Raw genomic sequence first — 26,654 nt, 5'->3', positions numbered from 1 at the left:
GCGACAAAGTATAATAAATATATAAATATTTCTCTTGACCACTTTGCCTTTTTCCCACACTTGTCTTGCTTGTTATTTAATACTATTTTTTTCTGCAGCCACTTGTCTGTCATAGTTATCTATTCTAAGTTCATTTGGTATTATTTTCAACCATTTGCCTGATGTTTTGAATGTTTCTGTACTCCATTCAAATTTCTGAGATCACCCAGTATTGCATTGATTGATTGTTATAACTTCGTTACTGGACTTTTTTGTATCTTTGTCTTCAGCTTTTTTGGTGTTTCCAGGAGTTACTCTTGACCTAGTTATTTTGTATCATCCTTGTCTTGTTGCTCTCAGGTTCAAACATTTCTCTTTATTTCCTATGTTTGTTGCCAGGCATATATTTTACTTGTATCCCTCCGATGTTCACAACTGTAAAGATTTAGTTCTTTTATTTGTTCATGATGATACATGTGCTCCATTCATCTTAATTGTGAAATGCTTCTGTATTCTCCCTTATGTAAATCAGTATGTTTCACTGGTAACCATAAAACATAGCAGTAATCAAGTTCACTTCTTAGGAGTATATTAAACATTTTCATCATTAATATGTTTCTTTTTGCAAATGTTCTCATTATCATAACACTCATTTTTTTTTTTTTTTTTACTTAAAAGCACTGTCTTTTCATTGTGTTTCCTGAGCTCTTTTTTTTTTTTACTTACTTAATTGCCGTTTCCCTAGTTAGGTAACACCAAGAACGCATGAAGAAGGCCGCATTTGCTCTCATTCATTCTCAAGCTGTCATGTGTAATGCACGGGAACCACAGCTCCCTATCTACAACCAGCCCCACCGAATTTTTTATGGTTTCCCCCAGACACTTCATATGCCCTTGTTGAGGTCATTGATAACATGTCAACCCCTGTATACCACGTCGTTCCTGTTCACTATATCCCATAAATGCCTTTCACCCTCCTGTGTGTTCAGACCCTGATTGCTTAAAATCTCTCTCCAGCCTTCCATCTCCAGTTTGGTCTCTCCTTCCCCTTTGTTCCCTTCTCTTCTGACACATACATCCTCTTTGTTAACCTTTCTTCTCTCATTGTCTTAATATGTCCAAACCATATCAGCAAACCCTCTTCAACTCTTTCACCCCTGTATACCACATCATTCTAGTTCACTCTGTCCCATGCAAGCCTTTTACTCTTCTTTATGTTCAGACCGTGATCACTCAAAATCTCTTTTACTCCAGCCTTCCATCTCCACTTTAGTCTACTCATTCTCCTTTTTCCTTCTTCATCTGACTCATATCATCCTTGTTGACCTTTCCTCTCTCATTCTCTCCAAATATCCAAACCATTTCAGCAAACCCTCTTCAACTCTCTCACCACGCTTCTCTCTTACTCTAACCTTTTCATAACTTACTAATCAATCAAACCACCTCACACCTCATATAGTCCTCAAACACTTCCTTTCCAACACCTCCACCCTCCTCTGCACAACCTTGCACCCATATAATAATGTTGGGGTTACTTTACTTTGAAACATTCCCATTTTTGTCCTCCCAGATGACTTTCTTTCTACACTTTCTTCACTGCTCCTAGGACCTTTGCTCCCTCACCCTTACTTCTGCTTCCATGGTTCCATTCTCTGTCATGTCCATTCCTAGGTAACCAAAACACTCCACCTTCAATTTTTCTCCATTCAAACTCACACCTCAGCTAACTTGTCCCTCAACTCTGTTAAACCCATTAACCTTGCTTTTATTCACTCTTACGCTTAACTTCCTCCTTTCACACACCCTTCCAAACTCGGTTACTAATTTTGCAGTTTCTCTGGAATTTGACACTAGTGCTGTATCTTCAGCAAGCAACAGCTGACTCACTTTTCAGGCCTTCTCATCCCCTACAGAGTGCATGCTTGCCACCTCCAAGACTTCTGCATTTACCTCCCTCACTACCCCATCCTTAAACAAGTCAGATAACCATGGTGACATCACTTACCCCTGCTGCAGATCAGCTTTCATGTAGAAATATTCACTTTTCTCTCTTACTTTTACACATTCCTTACACCCATGATGAAGACCGGTCACTGCTTTTAGCAGCTTTCCACCTGCACTTTGTATTCTTAGGACCTTCCACAAGACATGTCTGTCAAACCCTGTCATGTCTCTTTCTCAAAGTATTTCTCATACATTTTCTTCAAAGCAGAACCTCACTGCTCCTCCCCAATCTGATGTTCTGTTCACGCCCTCACTCACTCATTTGGTACCCTTCCATAGAACTTACCAGATATGCTCAACAGACTCATACCTCTGTAATTTGAACAATTACCTTTCTTCTTCTTTCTTTTGTACAATAGCACTATGCATGCATTACACCAGTACTCTAGCACCTCACCATTATCCATACATGTATTGAAAAAACTAGCCAATCAACAACAGAGATACCCGTTTCTTGATAAACTTAACAGCACTACTATTCTTTCCTGCTGCCATGCCACATTTATTCTTTGTAAAGCTTTCTTCATCTCTTCTCTCCTCACCAAGTACTTTCCATGGCTCACTCGCTTCACTTACCACCCTGACTAGAACACCCTACATCCGCCTTCAAAATACTCACTCCATCTCCTCTTCACTTCATCACTCCCTGTTAACACTTCTTTTGCCCCCTTCACCAGTGTTTCTATTTGTTCTCTTGTTTTTCTTACATTACAAACTTTCCAAAACATCTCTTTATTCTCCATAAAGTTTATTGACCCTCACTCACCGCAACTTGCATTTGCCTTCTTTTTTCAACCCCTGCACCTTCCTCTTGACCTCCCACTGCTTTCCATTATAACCCCCCCCCCCCCCCCACGCAATTATTTGCACTCCATCCCTGTAAGTTCTTCTCAAATGCCTCCCTTTTCTCTTTCACTAGCAACTTTACTTCTTCACCCCATCACTTAATATCCTTTCTAAACTGCCCATCTCCCAGCTTTTGCATGCCTTTTGCATTTCTTGCACATGCCATCACTTTCTTTCTTTCTTTCATACTATTCGCCATTTCCCATGTTAGCAAGGTAGCGTTAAGAACAGAGGACTGGGCCTCTGAGGGAATATCCTCACCTGACCCCCTTTTCTGTTCCTTCTTTTGGAAAATTAAAAAAAAAAAACAAGAGGGGAGGATTTCCAGCCCCCCGCTCCCTCCCCTTTTAGTCGCCTTCTACGACACGCAGGGAATACGTGGGAAGTATTCTTTCTCCCCTATCCCCATCACTACATGCCATCACTACTTCCCTAAATACCTTCCATTCGTCACCTATTCCCCTTGCTTCATTTGCTTTCACCTTTTGCCATTCTACACTCAGTCACTCCTTGTACTTTTTCACACAAGTTTCCTTTCCAAGCTCACTCACTTTCACCACTCTGTTCTCACCGATATTGTTTCCTGTTTTCCTAAAAGATTCCACAAATCTTCACCCTTGCCTCCATAAGATAGTGACCATAAATCCCACCAGCTGCTCCTTTGTGCACATTTACATCCAAGAGTCTCTCTTTTTTTACTCCTATCAATTAATGTGTAATCCAATAATGCCCACTGACCATCTCTCCTTCTTGCATATGTAAACCAGGCATTCCCAGTCACCAGTCTTTTTTCAGCACAAGCCGTTCAGATGTAATAATGTTAATAATATATATATTTTTTTCATAGCTTCAGGAGGGAGGGAGCAGTGGTCTATTAGATTCCATAGATGGAGCAGCATGGCCGCAACCACCTCAGAGAGGGAAGGACTCGGTCGCCAAGATGACCTGGGATGGCCTCTCCTTTGTAGTTTCTGTAAGTTGTGAAATAGAACTCATCAGATATATCTTGTCTTAATCTTATGTCTTCTTAGTTTAAAACTTAGTGACAGTATAATGAGCTTATACTAGAACTGTTTGCGATAAGTAGGCTTTTAGACTATCTTTGTGATTAGCTGAGCTAAGTTTTCTGTTGTATGGGCTGTTTGTGGTAGAATGAACCACTTGCCTTTCTTTTATCCGTAACCCATTCACTGAGTCCTTGTGTGGTGCAAATCTCATTCCCTTGTTGGCTGATAACGCTACATATATGATGCAAATTATACCTCCTTTACTGGCCAAAAATGCTGCATACATCACAGGGTAGGTGTTTTGATATTTCTTGATTAGATCATAGATGGAGTGAGAGTTCCTTTCTTGGAAGCACACTTAAACAGTTTCAAGCCTGCTTGAAGCTTCTTTTGCTGATAGGACTTCAGAGCTGTCATGTTCTGAATTGGCCTGTGGAAAATATAGCTAGCATTAGAACCATATAAACATTTGAATTTTATGTTATTGGGAAGCTGTTTACATAGTAATTTCATAGGTAGGAACAGGGAGGGGGTCACATGAGGATATTCCCTCAAAGGCTCAGTCCTCTCTTCTTAATGCTACCTCGCTAACACGGGAAATGGCGAATAGTATGAAAGAGAGAAAAGAAAGCATTTCTTGGATACTGACTATATGAATTTAGATATCTGTTTCTATGGTTGAAGAAAAATTGACTCAGCAGTTCAAAACTACTAGCTACCTACTAATGGAGGGTCATTGTCTCAGAATGTTATTGTGGTAATAGAATTAAGATGAGATATTTTATGACAGCTTTTATGTAACATTGCTTTTCTTTATTTCTCTTATAGATAAATAGTGCAGGGGCAGTATTGTAACCAGTGAGGTTAGGAGGTGCATTTCTCTTTTAGATGAATAGTGCAGTGGCAATATTGTAACCAGTAAGGTTAGGAGGTGCTGCTACAGTGGTAGGCTCAGAATTGGGAAAAGTTTCACATTTCAGTATCTCATGGCGGTACTCTAGTTTTCTAGAGTATCCAAGTCTCACCCTGCCTTCTCGTGGTAACCTCATCATTACACCCTTAGGATTAGAACTAAAGAGGGAGATGTTACCCAACGCCATCACAACAATAGTAGTGGTAGTTTTCCTTTTAATTACAGACAAACAGTTGAGGTGTGCTATTTTTTTCCGGACAATTTTGGAGCCTCACTGTCTCTGGAAACGCTGCGCTAGAGTTATCCTCTGCCAGTGGCCTGTCAAGGGTTAGGCACAAAAGTCTAAGAAGCAGCTTTGGAGTCTACCAGTTATGCCAGTTATGTGGAAGATATGGTTATGCCCATAATGTTATGTTATTGTGGGACAGAGCTGTGGTGTTTTGAACTAGAATAGAAGGAAACAAATGACTTTGAGATGTAGGGAGAAATTGTATTTATCATTGATAGCTTCAATGAGTACTGCCTCCTCATTCTGAGTTGCTGCCCAGGTTGGAATTGAGAAAGGAAATATTATCAGTATGAGAGAGAATGAGTGTTAGAAGGAGGGAAGGGATGTAGAATGAGAAGTGTATCATTTGTAGAGAGAAAAAAGTGAGTAAGCTGTAGAATAAGACCCTGAGGAATACAGTGCTTCATAGGATAGGAGGGGAAGTCAGTCCATCAGTTGCTATGAAAGTGGCACTAGGGAACAGGTAGCAGAAAAACCATAGGAAGGGAATTTAAAAAGCTGAGACTTGCTCCATGCTTTGTCAAATGCTTTGGAAATGTCAAGGGCTATGACAAAAGTTTCACCAAAATCCCAGTGAGGAGGACCAGAGGCAAGTCACATACAGGAAGAGAGTGCCAGTAGACTTGGCACTTTGAAATCCATATTAGTGATGAGAGAAAAGAGAATGGGATTCTAAATGTTTAAGAAAATGAGAGCTAAGAAGAGTTTTGATGACTCTGGAGATAACAGAAATAAGAGCAATAAGGTGATAGTGGGGTTGTAGTGTTCTCCTTTGTTAGGAATGGGTTACATCAAAGCTTGCGTTTAGGACAGGGAGAGCCTGGGTTTTAGGCAAGAGTTGAAACAGATTAGCAAGGATTGAAGCTTATTCAGAGGCACACACCATTAGGTCTTGAGGGAACATGCCATAAGGGCCATACATCTTGTCCACCTAGAGCTTTGAAAGTATTTAGAGGATCTTTCTTGATGAAAATGTAGGAAATGACATAAGGTTTGTGCGAGGAAATTGGAGTTGAGGATTATGAGCAGAATCACCCAGAGGTGAAGTAGAGCAAAATTAGGTTTCAAATAAAGCAGCTGTATTAGTGGGAGAGGTGCCTGTAGATTGATCATGTTGGAAGAGAGGTTTGAAGGTTGAATTACATGAGGTATTGGAGATGTTTTTTGTTAAGGACCAAAGAGATTTTTCAGTAAAAAAAAGATTAGAATTTTACACTTTTTATGAAGGTGTGCTTGACTTAATGAAGAACAGCTTTGTGGTGATCTTGAGCACAAATGAAATCGGTGATATTCAGTGGAAGGCAGTGATTTCTTGTCTCATTTTTTTCCCACATAATTTGGCTCCTAACCATCCTAGTACCTTCAAGGTGTAAAGATCCAGTAACGTTCCTCAATATATGATGATAGATTTTGCTTGTTTATTTGCTACATAAAGGAAGTGGATAATATACTATGAAAATGTTGATTACCTTGGAATTAATTCTTTGTTTCTTTCCAGACGGTTGCAAAACGGAGAGCCAAAAGTCAAATCTCAGGTACAGCTGGCGGCCGGTCTAAAAGTCGCAGTTATGCTCCATCATCCATGTCTGCCGCGGACGATGTGTTCGATGAGCCAGATGTATCACCCACCACAACTGCCACCACCACCACCACCACAACTGCAGCAACCATGCGCCCAACCCCACCTGCTGATCATTATACTGTGGAGTCGCTTTCAGATGAGGTTAGCCAAATGTGCAAGATGTTCTGTACTTAATTTTGTCTGAATATTTTCAGACAAATATTTTATGGTGAAAGACTTTGGGATAGTGCATAAAAAGAGAAAATTGAAAAGGAGAGTATGTAAGTTGTATATGACAGAAGTTAGTCTTGTGTTGATATGTTATGGTCAGAAGATAGAGATCACTAGTTTGTAGTTGATATTCCAGTCCACCACCAGATTCAACTGAAAAACTGCAAAAGTTGGTTCCTGAGTTTGGGAGTGTTTGAATATAGAAGTTGAGAGTAATTATAAGTAAAAGCAAGGCTATTAGGTTTATCACTTGGAAGACAGGTCAGTTGGGGTGTGAGATAGGGTGGAGAAAGCTTGGAGGAAGTGAAGTGGTTTAGATGCTTGGGAGTGGCCATGGCAGTGAATGGAATCATGTGAAGTGAAGTGTCATATAGTGGGTGAGGGGACGAAGGTCCTGGGATCATTAAGGAATGAGCGGAAAGAGAAGTAACCGTCTGTGAGGACAGAGATGAGCCTGTTTGAAGGTATAGAAGTTTTCAGTATAGAAGTGATATGTTGAAGTTGTGTTTATGATATTGTACAGATGAATGGTATAATGAATGCAGATGAAAAAGTGTAACTTTTTATGTGCCAGTTGAGTGTAGTTTCAGATGGGTGTATGTGTGCTGGAGTGGAGTTTAAGACTGGGTTGGGAGGGTGGTTGATTGTTAATGCTTATCGATTCATTACTTTGTGTATATGTTTTCGGAATTTTTTTTAAGGGAGGGTGCAGTATATTAGCAGAAGTGATTTTTTCATATCCACTTAGGGATAGATTTATTGGTTGGGGAGTGGTATGGATGGATGGGGCCTTGTGCTTTTGCAGAGAATTGAGAGTTGATTATACTGAAGTGAGATTGTATTTGAAGTATTTTTGTTATGTTGTGGAGGTGCTCACTGTTTTATGCTTGCCAGGCTGTCAATGATTGTTTTGCGAGATGTGTTTTGTGTGGTTTGCAGTTTTGTTATGTTTGCTTTTGACAGGGTGGATGACCAGGCAGGTGAAGCGTAGTTTAAGGTGGTGCGGATGAACTGTTTGTAGAGGATACTAAGGATTCTTTTCCTTGTTCAGAACTAGTGCTGGTAAGTGGTCTGAGGGCATTTAGTTTGTTTGTTCTCTTTAGCTTATGTTTGTGGTGTTGAAAGTAAAGTGCAAGTTAAATTCATGTTTGTTCAGGGTTAAGAGGGTGATAGTGGATTTCTGTAGGGATGTAAATATTCTGCTTTGAGTGTGTTAGTGTTCTAATTTTGTGGTGCAGTGTTTCATGTTTGTTGTTGCTTGAGTAGCATAATGAAGTTATGACGTGATTGTGATGTCATTCTTGTGTGAGAGGGTTTGTAACTTTGATCTTCCAAAGGTGATGGAAGTTCTTTAAGGAAAAGATTGAAGAAGGTTGGAGAAAGAACTGCTGCTCTCGAGCAACCCTTTGTTGAATTTAAAGGTTTTTGAAAGATCTTTCTGGATGATTTTGCATGGTGATCAATTATGAATTAGGTTAACTACTACTTGTCTTGTTTGGGAAGGATATTGTCAAGTATCTTTTGTGTAAGAGTGTGTTATTGGAAAGTGTTTTATGCTTTGCTGATATTTTTTCTGTTCTTTTCTATATCTCTAAAGCCTGTTCTCTTCTGGAACAACCTCATGGGGGTGGCCACAGCAATAGAGTTTCCATAACTAGTGAACTCTCGTGCTGCTTCATAGCCTTTAGTGCCTCAGCCTTAACAAGTTGCTTGCTGAGGGCAAGCATAGCGCAGTGTTTGCAGAGGCTCCTACCTAATGTTCCTACTGACTACTTTTGCCTAATGATTCTGCCTAATGTTCCTACCTACAACTTCTTCCTAATGCTCCTTCCTACTGCTCTAATGTTTCTACCGAGTGCTTGTACCTACTGCTTCTATCTATTGCTCCTACCGTTTTGCCTAAAGGCAGTGTTTGACATGTTGCTCACCACAGGAAAATCTAGTTAGGAAGGATGATCTGTGTGAGTTAAGTGTTCAGTGTTATGTGTGACGAGGAGAGATTGTATGTTTGTTGACGGAATCCCATTAGTCCACTTGTGGATGAGGCAAAAAAAAGGTAATAATGATATCTACGTGTCAGAGGAGTGCAACTTGACAGCTACTGAAGTGCTGGCTTGCTATGCAGCCTTCACTAACTCTTTTGATATACAAGTGGATAGTACTGGTATTATACCTTCCTGGTCCTTGGCTGCCTACCATCTACTGCTAGTAAATTGCAAGAGTTGGGTTGTGTTTGGTTGAAGCCATCTAGGATATGTTGTGTGAGGTCAGTGTGTGGTGTGTTAGTGGAGTGATCGGGCAATTAAGTTTGAAACCTTGTTGTGTATGTGAGTGCAGCATTTTGCTTGATTCTGATGTGAATTAGGTTTTCAGTAAGTTTGAAAATTGATGTTAGAGAAGTTCAGAGGTTTGCAGGGTTTCACAATGGGTACTGCGTTGGCGGATTTACAAATATTTGGGATTTTGTTGTGTAGGCAGCTGTTGAAAATAACTGTGGTTGCATGGATTGCAGATGGGTTGAAGTTTTTCATATGGAAGTGTGATGTGTTGTCAGAACCAGTTGCTGAGGATTATTTGGGTTTTGCTTGCATTCTGAATGTCTGTAGCAGTGAAATGTGGGTGAGCTATTGTTTCAGAGTGGATTTTGTGTAGTATTTTTATGACTGTCCTGTTTAATGATGTGGTTGGTTTTTGGCACCACCGTTATTCTTCTGATTTACTATACTCTACTAAGCGGTGATCTTTTAACCTTAAGCAGGGTTGAGGGACAAGTTTGTTGGGATATAAGTTTGAATGAAGAAAAATTGGAGGAAGTAAAGTGTTGAAGAAAAATTGGAGGAAGTAAAGTGTTGCAGATATCTGAGAGTGGACTTGGCAGTGAATGGAACCATGGAAGCAGAAGTGTCATAGAATGGGGAAGGTGATGAAGGTTCTGGGAACGATCAAGAATGTGTGGAAAGGGAGAATGTTATCTTGGAGAGCAGAAATGGGTATGTTTAAAGGAATAGAAGATGCAACTCGGGTGTTATATGGTTGGGAGGCATGGGGTTGTACAGAGGAGGATGGATGTGTCGGAAATGAAATGTTTGAGGAAAATATGTGTTGCAAGGTTTACATGAGAATTTTACACAAAAAAGACAAGAGAGCAGGAGGCCTTATTGGCCCATGACTGGGTTTTCTGAAAAAAAAAAAATAAAAAAATAAGATATAACTTGACAAAAAAATGTAATTCTGTTTAGTAGTTTTTAAGCCATTGTCGACTCCCCACTGCTGCATTTTTCTCAGAGTATACCAGAATTTATGAAATATTTGTCTAAATGCCTTTTGAAGAGTATTTTGAGTTTTAGCATTCACTACGTCTGACGGTAACTTATTCCAGTGCTCAACACACCTATAGGAAAAGAAATTTTTCCCACATCTGTGCTACATCGTTTAGCTTTAGAGTTTTATTCCATTTGTCCTAGTAACCGCATTTTCTTGTATTTCAAAAAGATGCTTGTGGTTTACCTTATCGAACCTCTTCAGAATTTTAAACATTTGGATTTAAGTCGCTGTGAAGTCTGCATGTGTATATATGTTTGTAAATGAATGGATGGGTCTTTCTTCATCTGTTTCGTGGCACTACCTCATTAACATGGGAGACAACGATCAAGTACAATAAATGTGAGTGATATATTAGTATTTTTGATGTGTGAAGTGTATTAATGTTGTACTTGCTTTTCTTGCAGGTGTTTTTTGACAGTAAGGTTGCAGGAAGTCCAGAAGCAGTGACTGGCCCCAGTAGCTACGATACTAGTAAAGAAGTTAGTTTTTCAGTGCTGCACATAATCATGTGTACTTAGTAAACACTGCTGTATTTTTTTGACAATATGATTAACTGTTGATGCTAAAAGGGATATTAGATCTAGATTATAAAGGGGTGCTCAGAGATGGCTTTTAGTTTTATAATTTAGATGATGGCCTGTATATTAGTTGGATTATGCTATATCTTAGTAATGAATACATGTGAATAAGATTCTTTAGAAAATGATTTATGACTAGATTTTTATAAAACATTTTTTTCTATTCAGGTTGGAGGAGGAAGGTACCACCCAAGTGTTCAAGAGTGGCAGAGACCGGCCATTCAGGTATCAGATTCAGTTGATGCCAGTGGACGGTCGAGTGCTCACATTGGTCGCTCACGTATATGGAATCGAATTTTGGATAGCTGTTTCGATAATTCTGATCGAAGACAATATGGCAGTGGAATTGCTGGTAGAATTTTTAGACGAACATTCAAGGAGAGTCTTAGAAGAGAAAAGGATGTAAGTATGTGGAACTTAACATATATTTGTCTCTTCTCAACAAGGATGAGATTACAATATTTCACATAAGCCTGTGTACATTATTCATTCCCTTTTTTATCTATTCCCTTTTTACATAATTGCTTCACCACCTGAGGAAGGAAGTGTTAGGAACAGACATACAGCATTCTCATTGCATACATCCTCCCTATATCTGTCATGTAAAATGCACAAAAAACAGCCTTTCATCCACAATAAAGCCCAATAGGCTATCCTATGATTTACCATCATTGCTTTTTGCTGGTTCAGCCTATTTACAGCATGTTGCCTCCTGTATATTACATTAGTCCAATACGTTCTATCTGATGCATGCCTCTCACCCTTCTGAATGTATTAGTTATAAAATGTAGTAATCCATTTTCTTTTCTTTTTTGAAACTCACCTTTCCCACCTAAGCAAGGTAACATCAGGAACACATGACTGGTTGTATGGAGAAAAGTCCTTCCTTTTTCTGATCCCACATTTAGCAAATGATAATACAAGAGGGGAGAATTTCCATCTTGCCAATCCTGCCCCTCTTTATCACCTTCCAAGAGATACATTAGTCATATTGTTTCTCCCATATCCCCTTGGAAAATGTCTTGCTATGATTATTCTTATATAAGCCCAGGATCACTTTTATGGGGCTTCTGTAATGTTTTGTCCATGTTGTGTTTGTTGGGGAAGCATTAGGTGCTAATACTCAGTTGAACATTAGGCAGGAGCCTCTGCAAATATTGCATTATAGTTGCAGTCTGTCAGTGGCCTGTTAAAGATGAGGCACAAAAGGCTAAGAAGCTGCACTGGAGTTCACTAGTTATGGAGACTATTGCTGTGGCCACCTCCTTGAGGAAGTTCCAGGTGTGAACAGGCTTCAGAGATAGATAGATAAGGAGGGGGAAGATCTGAAAATTTTGGTTGCTGAAGCAGTGGTGAGCTTATTGTTTGCACTTAGCATGTTGTTTGTTTTGGATTGGTTTACATGGGCAAGGTGTAGTGCATGTGCAAAGAGCTGAATGTTGAGTATATTAGAGTGAGATTGTATTGGAAGAATTTTTGTTTCTTTGTACGGTTGTTGAATGTCTGTGGTTACAAGGCAGCTGATAATTGCTTTGAGCACATGGTCATGTGTTGATTACAGCTTTGTTATGATTGATTTTGGCAGGCTGGATGATCAAACAGGTGAAGCATAGCTTAAGATGGAGCAGGTGAATTATATGTATAGGAAACCAAGGAATCCTTTTGTTTCTCTATATCTGCTGCCACAGGTGTTACAAGGGTGTTTACTTTGTACATATCCTTGATGTTGATTTATACCTTAGCTGACATGTGTATTACACTGAAACCACAGCACCCCAATTACAACCAAGCTACATAGACCTTTCTGTGGTTTCTCTTGGCTGCTTCATATGCCATGGTTCAGTACATTGACAGCATGTTGCCCTTTGTATACCATATTTCTCCAATTTACTCCTCCTTGTATGCGCCTTTCACCCTCCTGCATATTCAGACCCTAAGCACTCAAAATCTTTTTCACAATATCCTTCCATTTCCAGTTTTAGTCTCCTCCTCCTCCTAGTTCTCTTCATTTCTGATATGTATATCTCCTCTGTCAATCTCCTTTCTCATCTTCTCCAGAGGTCCAGACTATTTCAGCAGACTTCTTCAGCTCTCACAACTTCACTCTTTCTTCTTCAACTCTCACAACTTCACTCTTTTTATTACCACACTTCTCTGTTACCCTTTTATTACTTACTCAGTCAAACCACCTTAAACCAAATATTGTCTTCAAACATTTCTAGCACATCCACCCTCCTCTACACATTCTCACCTTTAGCCCAAGCCTCGTATCCATACAACATTGGGACCGCTTTAACTTCAAGCATATCCATTTTCACCCATCCAGATAACAACCTCTCCTTCCGTACATTCTACAGTGCTCCCAGAACCTTTGCCCCTTCACCCACCTTATGACTTACTTTCATTTCAGTGGTTCCATTTACTACCTTTGTCCACTCTCAGGTATTTAAAACTCTCCACTTCCTCCAATTTTCTCGATCAGACTCACATCCCAACTAACCTACTAAACCCAATAATCTTGTTTTTATTTATATTAACTCTCAGCTTCCTTCTTTCACACTCTGTCAAACTCAGACACTGAATCTCTCACCTTGTTACTCACTTCAACTTGTTTGGTTCCATCCACTGCTATGTCTATTCCCAGGTACCTAAAGCATTCTTTTTCCTCCAGGTTATCCCTATTCAGATTCTCATTACCGCGCAGGACCTCATTGCCTTACTTATGTTCACCTTTACCCACAGCTTTTTTCTTTCAGATACTTTTCCAAGCTCTTTCACAAACTTCTGGAGTTTGCCCCCAGACCTGTGTCATATTTAGACGTAACTGATTCACCTCCCATACCACGATGGCCTAAGTATACAGTAGACCACTCTTTGCTTTAAAACCCTTGCATTCACCTCCATCACCACCCCATCCATTTTTACTTTTAATACATCCCCAGGACTTGAAGAACCCCTTATCCAGAGGCTCCTGCAGCTTCAAGGCTATGCTACTCCCAGTAACAGGAACAGGATGGACTCCTTTGACTCAAGAAATTCTTTGACGAGACTGTACTCTCACCAACTGGTGATGATACAGCCTTGCCAAAGGTGACTATTCACTCATGGTTTAGCTTCAATCATGCAGAGTCCAGCTACACCCCCACCCCATCCACAAACAGATTAGATAATCATGATGACATGACACATCTATAATGCAGACCCACCTTCACTGGGAAATACTCACCTTCCTCCCTTCCTCTTCATTCTTACACACCATACTTACTTGATGAAAACTTTCTCTGCATTTAGTAACTTTCCATTTACTTATTATATTTGAAGCACCTTCCACAAAGCCTCTCTGTTATCTCTTTCGTATGTTTTCTTCAGATCTATAAATGTCAAATATGTACAATTTACTTTCTCCAAGTATTCCTCTCACAAATTCTTCATAGTAGGCACCTGGTTCACACAACCTCTGCATCTTCCATAGTCAAGTAGCCTGTGCATGCCACATTCCTCTCAATCTCCAGTCTCTCATACACCTTACCAGGAATGCTCAGTAGATTTATTCCTCTGTAATTTGAGTATTCTTTTTAGTTTCATTTGCTTCTCTACAAGGGCGATATACTTTTTGCTTTTTAGGGAGAGAGCAATAGGAACAAATGGCTGAGCCTTTGAAAAGAAGTCCTCTCGTGATGCCATCAATTTTCCCATTTATAAAGCTTTTGCCGTAGGGGAGGAGTTCCAGCCTTCTGCTCTTGCCCCTCTTAGTCACCTTCTGTAGTGTGCAGGAAAAAGACGGATTTTATTCTTCTTTCCCCCAGCCTCAGAGGTAATATATTGTTGTTACTTTATGTAACCCAAGATCTCCTTTTATGGGATTCCTGCAGCTTCAACAAATCAGTATTCCTTTCATCAGCTGATGAACTGAAGCAACCTGGTGGTGTTATCAGTAACTGTACATACTTCTCGTCTCCTGTACAGGGTTCAGTCCTGGCATGGGCAGTTGTTATGCAGCCCACTCTTTGTCCTACAAACCTTTCTTTAGTTGGGAGTGGAAGGGATATCAGCTTCACCTGGATTAGATGTAACAAGTTTTGTCATCTGAGGGCTTGTAATTCTTCCTAACATACCTCTGGAGTGTCCTTTTCCAGGGACTGTGGTAAGACTCCAGATTTCTTAATTTTTGAAGCAGTATGGTTTGGCTGTAGGTTTCAGAATCAAAGGATTTACTTGATATCTTGGTATGGATGATAAGGCCTCTAGCATGAGTGCTCTGTAAGTTATTCTGGGTATTTTACCATGAGAAAAGTGTCTGTTTAGTAACATAGTAGAATTGGAAATCAGTCTACAGGGAGCCTAGCTTGCCTTGTGTTTTGGCTCTCCTTTTCCCCATCCATCACTCAGGGTTAAAGTGAAGTTTCACTGCTAAGAGGGTCATTTGTAAACTGGACTTATTTTTTGGGAGGTACCAGAAACCTCAAATGAAGACATAGCAAATTTATGGGAAAAATGTTTACATATCCTTAACTTGTCAGACTAATGGTTTTCGTTGGGAGAGAAAATTTGTAGTTTGTGATAAGCTGTCGCAAGTCATTGTCGTTTTAGAATCCAAGGGATATTTGAGCATAGGTTCTTCTTTTTGCTAGTTTTTAGAAAGGACATTTTTCAGACTATTTGATAAGTCCACATTTGAGCAAATTATGGCAAGACTTTACTTTTTTTTTTTTTTTTTTCCCCAAAGGAAGGAACAGAGAAGGGGGCTGGATGAGGATGTTTCCTCAGAGGCCCAGTCCTCTGTTCTTAACGCTACCTCGCTGACGTGGGAAATGGCGAATAGTATGAAAGAAAAGAAAGAAGGAAGTTTTTCGTAACTAGTCACCAAGTAGCAGACTCAAAGAAGATGGTTAGACAACTAGTGATGTGAATGTCTTTTTTTCAGTTTTCTTTATGAGATATGCAATGAGTTTTGGGTGAGGTTTATATCAGAATTAACCCTTAGGGGGTTATGTAATAATTTTTGTTGCTTTGTCAATCATACAAGGTAATAGATGTTTGATGTTAAGACATTTAATATTAATCATCTTTATTTATGACAAAGACAGTTACAAAACTACCTTAAAACTCACTTGGTATGCTTGAAAATACTTTTGGAGTACCTGAATCACCATGATGAAATATATGCTAATGAGCATGCAGCTCTCATAAACTGTGACTCAGCAGGTTGAGTTGTTTAACATTTAAGTCAGAATGTTATGCTTCTGAATAGACTACAGAATTTTGTTTAATACTTTGAAAATGTTGCCTCCGTGTGCCTGAAAAAATTATTGCATTTGCCTTACCAAAAGGTTAAGGAACTTATGTTCCTTGATGAATAATCTTAAGTAAGAATGATTAGGAAAAGCTTCTGGCCCTACACATAAACAATTTGCAAAATCCTCTTAGGAAAGAAATATTGGAAAGAAGAAGTAGCCTCACTTTGGCAAAACAGTAAGAACTTTTCTGTTCTTCAACCTTTTTATAAATCTTTCTGTTTATGCAGTAAGGAAGCCTTGGGTTCAGGAAATCTATGTTATGTTTCTGTGTTTAGATGATATTTTTATACATGCCATCAGGTGTATAGAAGTTAGAAAGAGGATGCAGAATGATTGATAAGCATCACAAGAAAGCCTTTTTGAGATGTCTTAAGCGAGGATGTACAAGTCAGTTTTCGTGTAGATGTTTTCAATGATTTCTGTAAGGTATAAAAGTTTCATGAACCTGTCTTGAACTTTCAGATGAAAATGAGGTTTTAACCTCTTACAATCTGACGACATAAGTTATGCAGGATGACTTAAGACGAAGTATGGTTTACGTTACATTCTTAATTTTTCTGTCTGCATTTGAAGGAATCACTGTTTCCCCTACTCAGTTATGATGTTTGTAGTTAGTGTGTCACCTGCAAATCAAATAATTCTACTCAGACTAAAGTTACCCATAGATTACACGATGAGAAAGTGGTAGACTTTCATACAGTCCCCTCTATACTACTCCATAAATAGAATAGATTTTGTGAGACTTAGATGATGATGATGATGATAACCAGCTATCACGTATGGTTTACACCTTTTCCTGGTTGTGGAGAAAGACTGGAAAAGGTGACGGAACTGGAGTATTTGGCAGCGGTATGATCCTGAGTGAAGGTCAGGTTGTTGTCACCACTGTAAGGTACTTTAGTGTAGTTTTTTCCCCATAGGTCTCTCTCAATTTCCTCCCTCCTGAATGTGGATATGTTGTGAAAAGCTCATTGATCTTTGTCTGTGAGTTTTGAAATATGAAAACTAATCTTCTAATTTAGTTAAAGCCCAATGAGTATTCTTTTATTTTTCTATCTATCATTCCCTTCTCACCTTGTCTTGAAACTTGACAGTAACAGGCTCAAGACACATGTTCCGTAAGTTGGGAAGGGAGAGTTGGATGTCAGCTTGCTGCCAGCTCACCATCATGCCATGACATCACAGACTGTAGTGAAATATGCTATAGTTATTGTTTTTTATGAGTAAGCCTCATTTAGCCTTACAGTTATTAAAATGCTGGTGGAGGTTAGACCCATGTGGATACTCCCATTTGTTTGGGATGAAATGGCATTTCCATCCCATACCCGCAACTGCTGTCTCAGATGCTCTGAGGGCTCTGTCTACGGTAGAGTAATGGTTTTTCACATATCAAAATCTGCACTTTTAAGCCAGGAAGGGCAAACTGATGACAGTAACCACACCTGTTGTCTTTGGTTTGCCTCGCATAGACAAGTACTCTCTAGTTCCATATTAGCCCCTGCAGTGCCAGTGTATTTGAATTGAGCATAAGTTTATACTTTTCATTGTAATGTCAATCAGTGAAATCTGCAAATTTCTATTCTTACATCCCCACAGCTCTTTTGGATGAAAAGACTCTCGATAGATTTTTTTTCATTTAGTCTTCATTCACTCATCCATATGAATTGGGGTGTATTATTGAGACTGTAAGTGAGTGGTGCAAAATGTTATTATTGAGACTGTAAGTGAGTGGTGCAAAATGTACAAAGAGGAGAATTATTATGGATACAGTATTATATGCCATTAGTGACCTTACAACCTCTTCCACAGTCTGCCTTATGCTTTATTGTACTATATGTTTCATGCATCTTTTTTTCATATTGGAACAGGTGAAGAAACAATTAGATGAGATGAATGACTATCGGCCATACTTCACGTGGTGGGTCACAACCGTACAAGTTTTCATCCTTCTGCTTTCTATCATGTGTTATGGCTTGGCTCCTCAGGGTTTTACTCTCAAGCAGCAGTCAGGACAGGTTAGTTTATGTTCAGTTTAAGAGTTTTACCTTGTCCCATATTAGAAAATTATAAGATTCATCTGTTGATCTTTTAAAAGAACAAAGAAATTATTTTGATTCAATCTTTACATATAACAGCAAAATTGGGTAAATGTTTTGGCCTTTTAGCCTTTGAAGATTTTTTTTTTCTAATTTCTTTGTGTGAAGCAAAAAAATGTTTTTATGAAATACTGTGGATAACTGGTAGTTTTTGGAGACAGAATGAACATAATTCATATATTATATCACAGTATGAGCTTTTGATCTGTATATCATCTTAAACTCCATTCCCATTTCCAGTATATGAATGAAGTGTACACAGCCTCTTGATTCACTCATAGTCTTCCTTAACCCATATCCGGTGTCCCTGTGAACATGGGTGTGCAAGCTAGTATAAGCATTTATTTTTTTCATTTTGCATTGAGTATTCAATTATTAGCTGGGAGTAATGTCTCGATTCACACCTACACTTACATAATATGCCCATTATGTGTGTGTAGTAGGCCACAATAATTCATTGGCTGTATATATTGCTGTTATACTGTTCTTGTCTTGAGGGGGAATTTGGAAGTGAGTCAGTTTATGTCTGTAGATGATACAGCTCTTAGGGCAGATTTCTGAGAAACTGCAGAAGCAGATGTTTGAGTCTGGAAGAGTATGTGAAGGAAAAAGTTTGAGAGTTCATGTGATTAAAAGTAACTTTATAAGGTTTACCAAAGTGGTTAGGGGCAGTGGATTGGATTATGTGAGTTAGAAGGGAGAGAACATGGAGAATATGGAGTGCTTGTGAGTGGACATGGTGGCAGATGGAACCATGGGAGCTACAGTGAACTTTGGGGTGAGTGAGGGGTAACATCCTTGGTGCATTTAGGAGTTTGTGGAAGGGGAGGTCTTTGTCTGTGAGGGCTATGATGTGTATGTTTTGATGGTACAGTATTTCCCACGGTGCTGTATGGGTGCAAGTTTTCAGCCTTAAATACTAATGAGAAATGATTTGTTGTAATATACCTGAGGACATTGTGTGGTGTAAGAATTTTACTGGACTGCACATGCTTGTGGATGTACCATGGGTGAAAAGTCACCTAATACATGGTTGTTTCATTAGATTACAATCTCATCAAAAATGTGTCTCACTCCAGAGGAATTCACATTTTCATTACACTGATTATAGTGCAGCCTTAAAGCTGCAGAATCCATGGAGAAAGGATCTTGGTTTTACATGATAAATGATTGTAAAAGAAGAGAGATGTGGTTATAAGTGGAGTATTATTGAGAGGGCTGAACAATGTGTGCTGAAGCTTTTTGGACATATGAAGAAGATGAGTTAAGAGAGACTAAGATGATATACATGTCAGAAGTGGAGGATGCAAGAGGGAGAGGGAGGTTGAGAAGAAAGTGGAGGGATGGACTGAAAGAGACTTCGAGTTATCATGGTATATAAGCATGCAGGAGGGAGAAGGGCATACACAGGATAGAGAAAATTAGAGCATGATGGTATATAGGGCTTAACCTGCTGTCAGTGAGCTGAACCAGGGCATATGAAGTGGTCAAGGGAATCCTTGGAATGGTGTGTGAAGCTTTATCTGTTGATAGCTTCTCCCCTTCCCCATTTCTTTTAAGTGAGAGAAAAAGAGAATAGGAGTTAATCAAGGCTCTGCAGTTGTTTGTAGATTGAACTCTTAAAGGTAGAAAGATTATAGGAAGAAGTAAACATGAAGGGGGAAGAAAATTCCACAATTTAGCTCTTTGAGTGAAGGAGGTATCGTAATGGTCAGTCCTCCAGTGGCCATTCTCCACTTTGAAAGTGAGGGAATCACTTCCCAGTTCTAGCCTTCAGGTTGGGACGCATGCAGATGGCTTCTGAGAACATTGTTTAAGATAATACATATAGAACTGAGGCAGAGCAGTGGTTTTGCAGTATAGAGGAAGGAATGGTTGAAGAGATTTGACCCCTAAAGAATTAATAAGATGGAGGGCATTTGATTCCACTCTGTGGATATGAAATAGCTGCTCACAAGTGAAATCATAACTGCATCTATACAACGTCCCCAGCTTTCGAAAAGCAGACTTTTTGATGTTGTTGATGTGGGGTTTCTGGGATAGAATGGTTATTCCCTACAAGTTTATGTTACAGTGTTGAGCATGGTGGTTTGAAACTGAAACGGCTGTTTAGTGAGCCAGCACATCAGTGATTGTCAAGTTGCACTTTCCTTTCTGCCTCACCAACTTGTGGACTGCTGGCATTCTGTCCACAAATCTAGAGTCTTGTCACATATTTCACTTGACAATGCTTAACTCACACATCTCATACTTTGCAACACTAGATTTTCCTTTATGAGTGCTTTGCACTAGCCCTGCCTTTTGGCGAAATGGTAGGAGCAATAGATAGGAGTAGTATTGTGCGAATGTTAGGTAGAAGTTGTAGGTAGAAGCATTAGCTGGGAGTGCTTGGTAGAAGTAGTAGGTTGGAACTTTAGACAAGAATATTAAGTAGACTCTTTAGGCAGAAGTAGTTGGTACGAGCCTCTTAAAACGCTGCTCTAGTGTAGCGCTCTTCCAATGACCTGTTAAGGGTGGGCACTAAAGTCTAAGAAGCTGCAGTGTAGTTCAATAGTTATGGAGACTCTTTTGCCGTGGCCACCCCTTTGTGGGAGATCCCAAAGGGAATGGTTATCAGATATATATAGATAGATTGATAGAAACTGAAAAGAGGAAAATTAATGAGTCTTAGAGATGCTGGACGGTCTAAATTGAGAGAAGAAATATGATTAATACAAGAAAGAGAACAAGTATTTGGAGAAGGAAGGGAAGGAAATTGAAGTGTGTGAAGTGGAAGCATCAGCATAAGAATAAATAAGGCTAGAAGTTTAAGAGAGAAGATCATTTAATTAGAAAAGGAAAAGACAAAACCTGGAACACCAGTGTTGATGGGATAGAAGGGGAAGTTGATCAATCAAAGGCTATGTAGTGGAATGACTGAAGGGGAAGCAGAAAAACCAAAGGAAGGAGTTTTAGGAACAAATGACTTATGGCGCACTACATCAAATGCTCTTAAGTTGAGGACCTCGACAAACATTTCACCAGAATCCTGAGAGGGAAGGACCAGAGGTGTCATATAGGAGAGATCACAGTTAGACCAAGTGTTTTGAAATTGGTGTTGTGGATCTTCAAGAAGGGAATGGGATTCTAAGTGTCTGAGTAAGTGATAGTTAAGTAGTGTTTTTGAGACTCTGGAGATAGCAGAATTAAGAGCTTCGAGGCATTAGTTCAAGTTTGGAGGTAGCAGAAGAAAGAGCTTTGGGGCATTAGTTACAGGTTACTGTAACATTCACTGTTTCTTGGAAACTCCACATTACAGGAATAGCTAAGTCTGCCTCTAATAAACTTTGTGTCTTGTTTAGATGTTAAAACTTCTCTATTGAACTGTTGCTCCGTTTACACAAAGGATTGATTTGTCCTTGTATGGAGTATACTGCTTTCACATTTGGGGTGGTTCTTGCTCTGCATCCTTACTTGACAAGAGTTGAGACGAAAGCTATCTATCTCATCAGCTGTCCCTGGCTAACTTGCAAACTTAACCCTATGCTGCAATGTTGGTTCACTTTCCTTCTTCTGTAGGTATTACTTTGGTTTTTGCTCGTGAGAGGTGCCTTCTTCTGTGCCCTTACCACTAGCTAGACCATGCAGTACTGGCAAACTGCTGGTTTTTGCTCCTGAGAGGTTGCTGCTTGTGTGCCCTTACTACTAGCTAGACCATGCGATACTTGGCAAACTGCTGCATCACATGATTATTGTGTGGCCATTAGTAATTTAATGTTGTGCCGTTTTGATACCTGCTTCTTTCCCAACATGTAGAAGCTCTGGAACTCTCTACCTTCTCATGTCTTTCCCAATAGCTATGACCTAGCACATTTCAAAAGACATGTTTTTCACTTTCTTAAAAATTTGTAAATACTTTTCCTTGTCTTTTCTTTTTCCATATCTTGATTCTCTCTATATTTCAATTAAGACCCGGCCTTGATGTGGACTTTAGTCCATGACTGGAGCCTTCAACATTAAAAAAAAAAGGATTAAAAGTCTCCTTTCCTTGGAGATGGGCTACATCAAGGCTTGCTTCCAAGAGAAAGGAAAAGTCAGTGTTTTTAGATGGTAGCAGAATGTTGTTGATGGTATATAACCTCAGGACTACTGTACCTTATCTTTGTTCATATTAACACTCAGCATCTTCTCACAGTATGTATTCCCAAGTTGTTTCTCAAGGTTTTGGAGTTTTTCTTAAGAATCTGTCACCTGTGCTATGGTATCTGCAATTATCAATGAACTCACATTCCATGCCATCCCAAGCATATCATAGGCCCGATCCTCTCCTTCTGTCTTGATATTCATTGTGATCATAATTACAGTCATCTTGTTCCGTTGGAGGTAACTGGTAGGTATAATTATTCTCAAGAACAGATAAACTGACAATGTTTTATGATTTATTTAGACAAGTAAAGGAAAGACAAAAGAAAGCAAACAGTTTTGGATCCTTGGAGTTGTATCTGATAGTGAAAGAGATCAGAAGCATAGAGATTAATGTGACAAGAGTAGGAAAGCAAACAGATGGCTTGAGGAATTCTGAGTTTTTCTAGAGTTGACAATGTGTGGAACTCTGATTTTATGAAAACCATTATAGATATATTTAAACTAAAATCATGTTTTTGTGAAGAGTTCTCAACAAAAAATGCAGAAAGTGCTGCAGTGTGTAATTAAAGGTTTCAAGTGATGAAGGTGGCTCACACGACACTTAAAAGGTGCAGACTAGCTCATAAAAGAAATTACTTGAAATTGTTAGCCATGTGGTAAATGACAATTTTTTAGTTTAGTATAATAAAAGTTTTTATTATTAATACTTCTTAATGTTTACAGGTCCTAATGGCCAGCCTATCAATTCAAACAGTGGATTACTGGGAGCCATCAAATTTTTGGATAGGTCCTAGAGCGGTAAGTTGGTCATTTACTTTTAATGGAATGAAATGTTAAATACTTATGTCAAAGCCAAGCAAGAGTTTGTGTATTAAGTATATATATGGTTGTGGATTTTCTTCTCTGGAGACATCAGAAAAAAATGCATAAAAGAAAGGCATATGACACCATAAATGATGTACGGTAGAAAAATAGCATGTTATACTACCTTTACATGCAACTCAGACTTTTGTTGTATTATTATCTTCTTAAAAACTGAAGTAAAGTGACTAAAGCATATACATGAATATGAATAGATTAAGTGGCTACTTACAAGCTTGTAAATTCATCATATACATTTTTATGAACCTTGTAAGTTTATCATACCAGGAATGACAGATGATAGAAATATGATGAATTCTTCCTAGAAGTTGACATAAAGCACACCACCTGTTCTTCAAAACACTTGCAAGTGAAGCTTAAGATTCTTGTGATGCCTTTTGATCATATACATTTCTTTTTTAAACTTGGAGGTGATATTTCTTCATTGATATGTGTACATGTAGCTGATGATGTAATGATTGAATCTTGGATATAGCATAGTCATGCCATGCATTTCTAAGAGCTTTGAAATTTTCGTAAAACTGTATTAAAAAGAAATTCAAGTTACAAATTTGGGGCTCAGTTCACTGATTTTGATAACAGTTTGCAATTATGTGGGTTTCTGAAAATGCCTGTTCCTGATTTACAGCATAGCAAATATGAAGTATACAACCATGATTTAATGTGTTTAATGGTAGGATAAGAGGAAAAGTTGTGATCGGGCTTGTAGCTAAAGATGAAGGAGTAAGAAATTTAAGGAAATAAATTGAAAGCAAAATTTAATCATCTATGAGTAATACACCAAACTAAGGAACTGCCAGAGTTGAGACGGTCATAAAGGAACTTGTTCAAAATAGTCAGATCTTATAGCGATTGTTTTCTTTTTGTGAACATTGCACACCTTGTACCCCAGAGTCTTTTGTGAAGACAAGGGTGAAGGTACTGTACCTACATTAAGGGAAAATTTTTTTTGGTAAACTATAATTGTGATTAATCCTCAGCCCATGAGCAGTCAGAGAGGACCAACCTAGCCATGTCATGGCTGGGGGACCAAGAGTGATGAGGTGTTCTTAATATGTTCTATGAAAACCAAGATTCAAGGTTTGAGGGTGAAAGTAAAGATGAGGTGGGGGAAAGATTTACCATAACATTTGTATGTTCACTGAGAAAGAAGATTTTGTGTGTTGTTTTACCTTCGTCATGAAGAACTTGATATTCCAGCTTCTGTGGGACTATTGACTGACTGTTTGGACTCTCCAACTCTGTGCCAAGCATATTAAGGTGGGATTTTATTGGAAAGATCTTTGTTTCATTGTGTAAATGTTGAGTGCTTGTGGTTGCTAGGCAGCCAGTGACTACTCTGATTCCTCTCTTATATTTGCTCTTGACCGGGTTTGAGACTGTTTATAAAAGAATGTGGTTGGATAAATCAGACATTCTTCGTGAGTATATTGTATATATTGTGTATGTCTGAAGAGAATATAGCATTTTATAGCCTCAGTGACTTGTTTAAGCTTCAAAGTTGATGTAGAATAGAGAGGTGGTTTTTGTTCATGATTGTTCTAAAAAAATTCTTTACAGTTTTACGTTATCATGTTTCAGTTGAAGGTGCTACCAAACGTTTGACACACAATAAAATAGTGGCTCTATGGACTTAAGACAATTATTAGGTTTTACCATCATTTGGATATATAAGAAATTCAACAGCTTTTGTGTGTACCTATGCAGGTAGAGAAGAGATATCTTGTTACACCTGAAACATCTGCCAGACTTGGCTTGTGCCCAGTTATTACCTTTTGCAATATCAGATAATCATTCTGAGAGCTGCAGTCATATGACCAGCATACATATTGTACCCCAAGTAGCTCAGCTGCTTATGAAATGAACTAAATAGATCCCAGTCTTTCACAGACTGCTTTTTAGTCCTTTTACTGATTTTGGGTAAAACCTCACAATTACTCACTGGCTTATATTTGGAGGATGAGTAATGCAAAAGCTCACATATCATTTATGATTCTTTGCTACAATTTCAAAATAGTGACCTGAGATTAGAAGAAGCAGAAACACACAAAAGAGAAAGTGCACATGAATTAGACCACCAGAAGATCTTTGTCATTTCATCCACCTTCTAATTTTGTCAGTAGAATGGGTTCCAGTACTTCTCTGATTTTGGAAAGAAAAAAAATAGAATAAAGAAAGAATTGCTGCCATTACTAGAAATTCCTTTCTGTTACTCTTGTTCTCAAGTTGTACACCATATTTAATTTTGTTTCTTCATTTCTAAGTATACTTACACTACCCTTACCACAATCCCACGGAGTTTAAACATCAGCATCACATTTTGATTATCCAAGAAAGCAGTGCATAGGGAATTTCTTGTTATATAAACCAACTGGTAAATACAGCATTACATACAGCCACCTACAACATTGCAGGCATTTATGGAGCATTAATTCTTCTAAACTCATTCAGATTCCACTGAGATTCATATTAATCCTTTGAATTGATGTCTCAGTGTGAAAAAATAAAAGGATGAAGCAGTTAATGTTTATAGTGAAGAAATTTTGCTGGTGTTGTTAACATGGGGAAACACCACTGTAGAATTGAAAAATGTAGGAGACCAAATGCTAAATGTTGATGTATACAGGGAATAGTAATAAGACAAGAATGTGGGACTGAGTTCCTGCTAAAAACAATAAAGTCTAGGCTTGGGTTTAAAGCGGTGCCTGAAAGTGTGGGTCTGGGGTACATTGAAGTACATAAAAGTTTGGGCTGGGGTCTTGCTGAGGAAATGAGGAATTGATGGGGGAACATCTGTGACAGTATTCAGGAATGTAAAAAAAGAAAAGTGTACATGAATTCCATTGAAGGAAAGCAGCTGAGAAATGGGATTCAGTGTAATGTATGGTTCGAAGAACAAAAGGTTTGGGGGTTACATGAGTTGAGCTTTTGAGATAACTTAGATTAGCACTGAGAAATTAGTAGAAGTTTAATTATGTGAATATCTATATTCTCATCTGTATGTGTTTACCTCTGGAAACATTGCACTGGAGTTGACCTTTGTCAATGGCACTAAAGGCTAAGAAGTGGCACCGGAGGCTACCAGTTGTGCTGAGAAGTAAATGGGATGAGCATTTGAGGGTGATGGCTCTGAATGTGAATGGGATGACTGGTTAGTGTAAAAGGAGGGAGTTTGTGGGGAATTTTAAAAGTTATAGTTTGGATGTGCTGGGGATTGGAGAAACCCATGTCCTTGGGCAGGGTGTATTGGGTGAAAATGGAAATGATAATCGCAAGTTGTGGGAGGGCATGGAAGGAGTGGTATGGGTGGGAATGGATGAAAATTATTAGAGCAGAGAGAAGGAAGGATGTGCAATTTTGCTATCACTGATAGTATGGGAGGGTTTTACAGAGCATGGATGGAATGGATCAAAAATAGTATGGGTGAAAGGAAAGATTGGAATTGTGAAGTATGCATGGATATGTGTTTATGCACCTGTGAATATGAAGATTGTGCAAGGTAAGGATGAAATTATTTGTTTT

At 38.8% G+C, this 26,654-nt stretch overlaps 1 protein-coding gene across 2 annotated transcripts in view; it reads left to right on the top strand.

The window, feature by feature from the left end:
• rho-5 (rhomboid-5) overlaps positions 1-26,654 on the top strand; it is a 120,030-nt gene that overhangs the window by 11,056 nt on the left and 82,320 nt on the right. For both annotated transcript variants that reach the window (XM_071656861.1, XM_071656862.1), the window contains exons 3-8: positions 3,677-3,802; positions 6,537-6,761; positions 10,559-10,633; positions 10,901-11,134; positions 17,898-18,044; positions 22,974-23,048. In XM_071656861.1, the coding sequence (XP_071512962.1) occupies positions 3,677-3,802; positions 6,537-6,761; positions 10,559-10,633; positions 10,901-11,134; positions 17,898-18,044; positions 22,974-23,048 (882 nt within the window). The remainder of the gene's footprint in view (positions 1-3,676; positions 3,803-6,536; positions 6,762-10,558; positions 10,634-10,900; positions 11,135-17,897; positions 18,045-22,973; positions 23,049-26,654) is intronic.

The sequence above is a fragment of the Panulirus ornatus genome, chromosome 63, assembly GCF_036320965.1.
Source record: "Panulirus ornatus isolate Po-2019 chromosome 63, ASM3632096v1, whole genome shotgun sequence".
NCBI lineage: Eukaryota > Metazoa > Arthropoda > Malacostraca > Decapoda > Palinuridae > Panulirus > Panulirus ornatus.
Note: the sequence above shows the minus strand (reverse complement) of the source record. Positions and strands in the feature narration are given on the sequence as shown.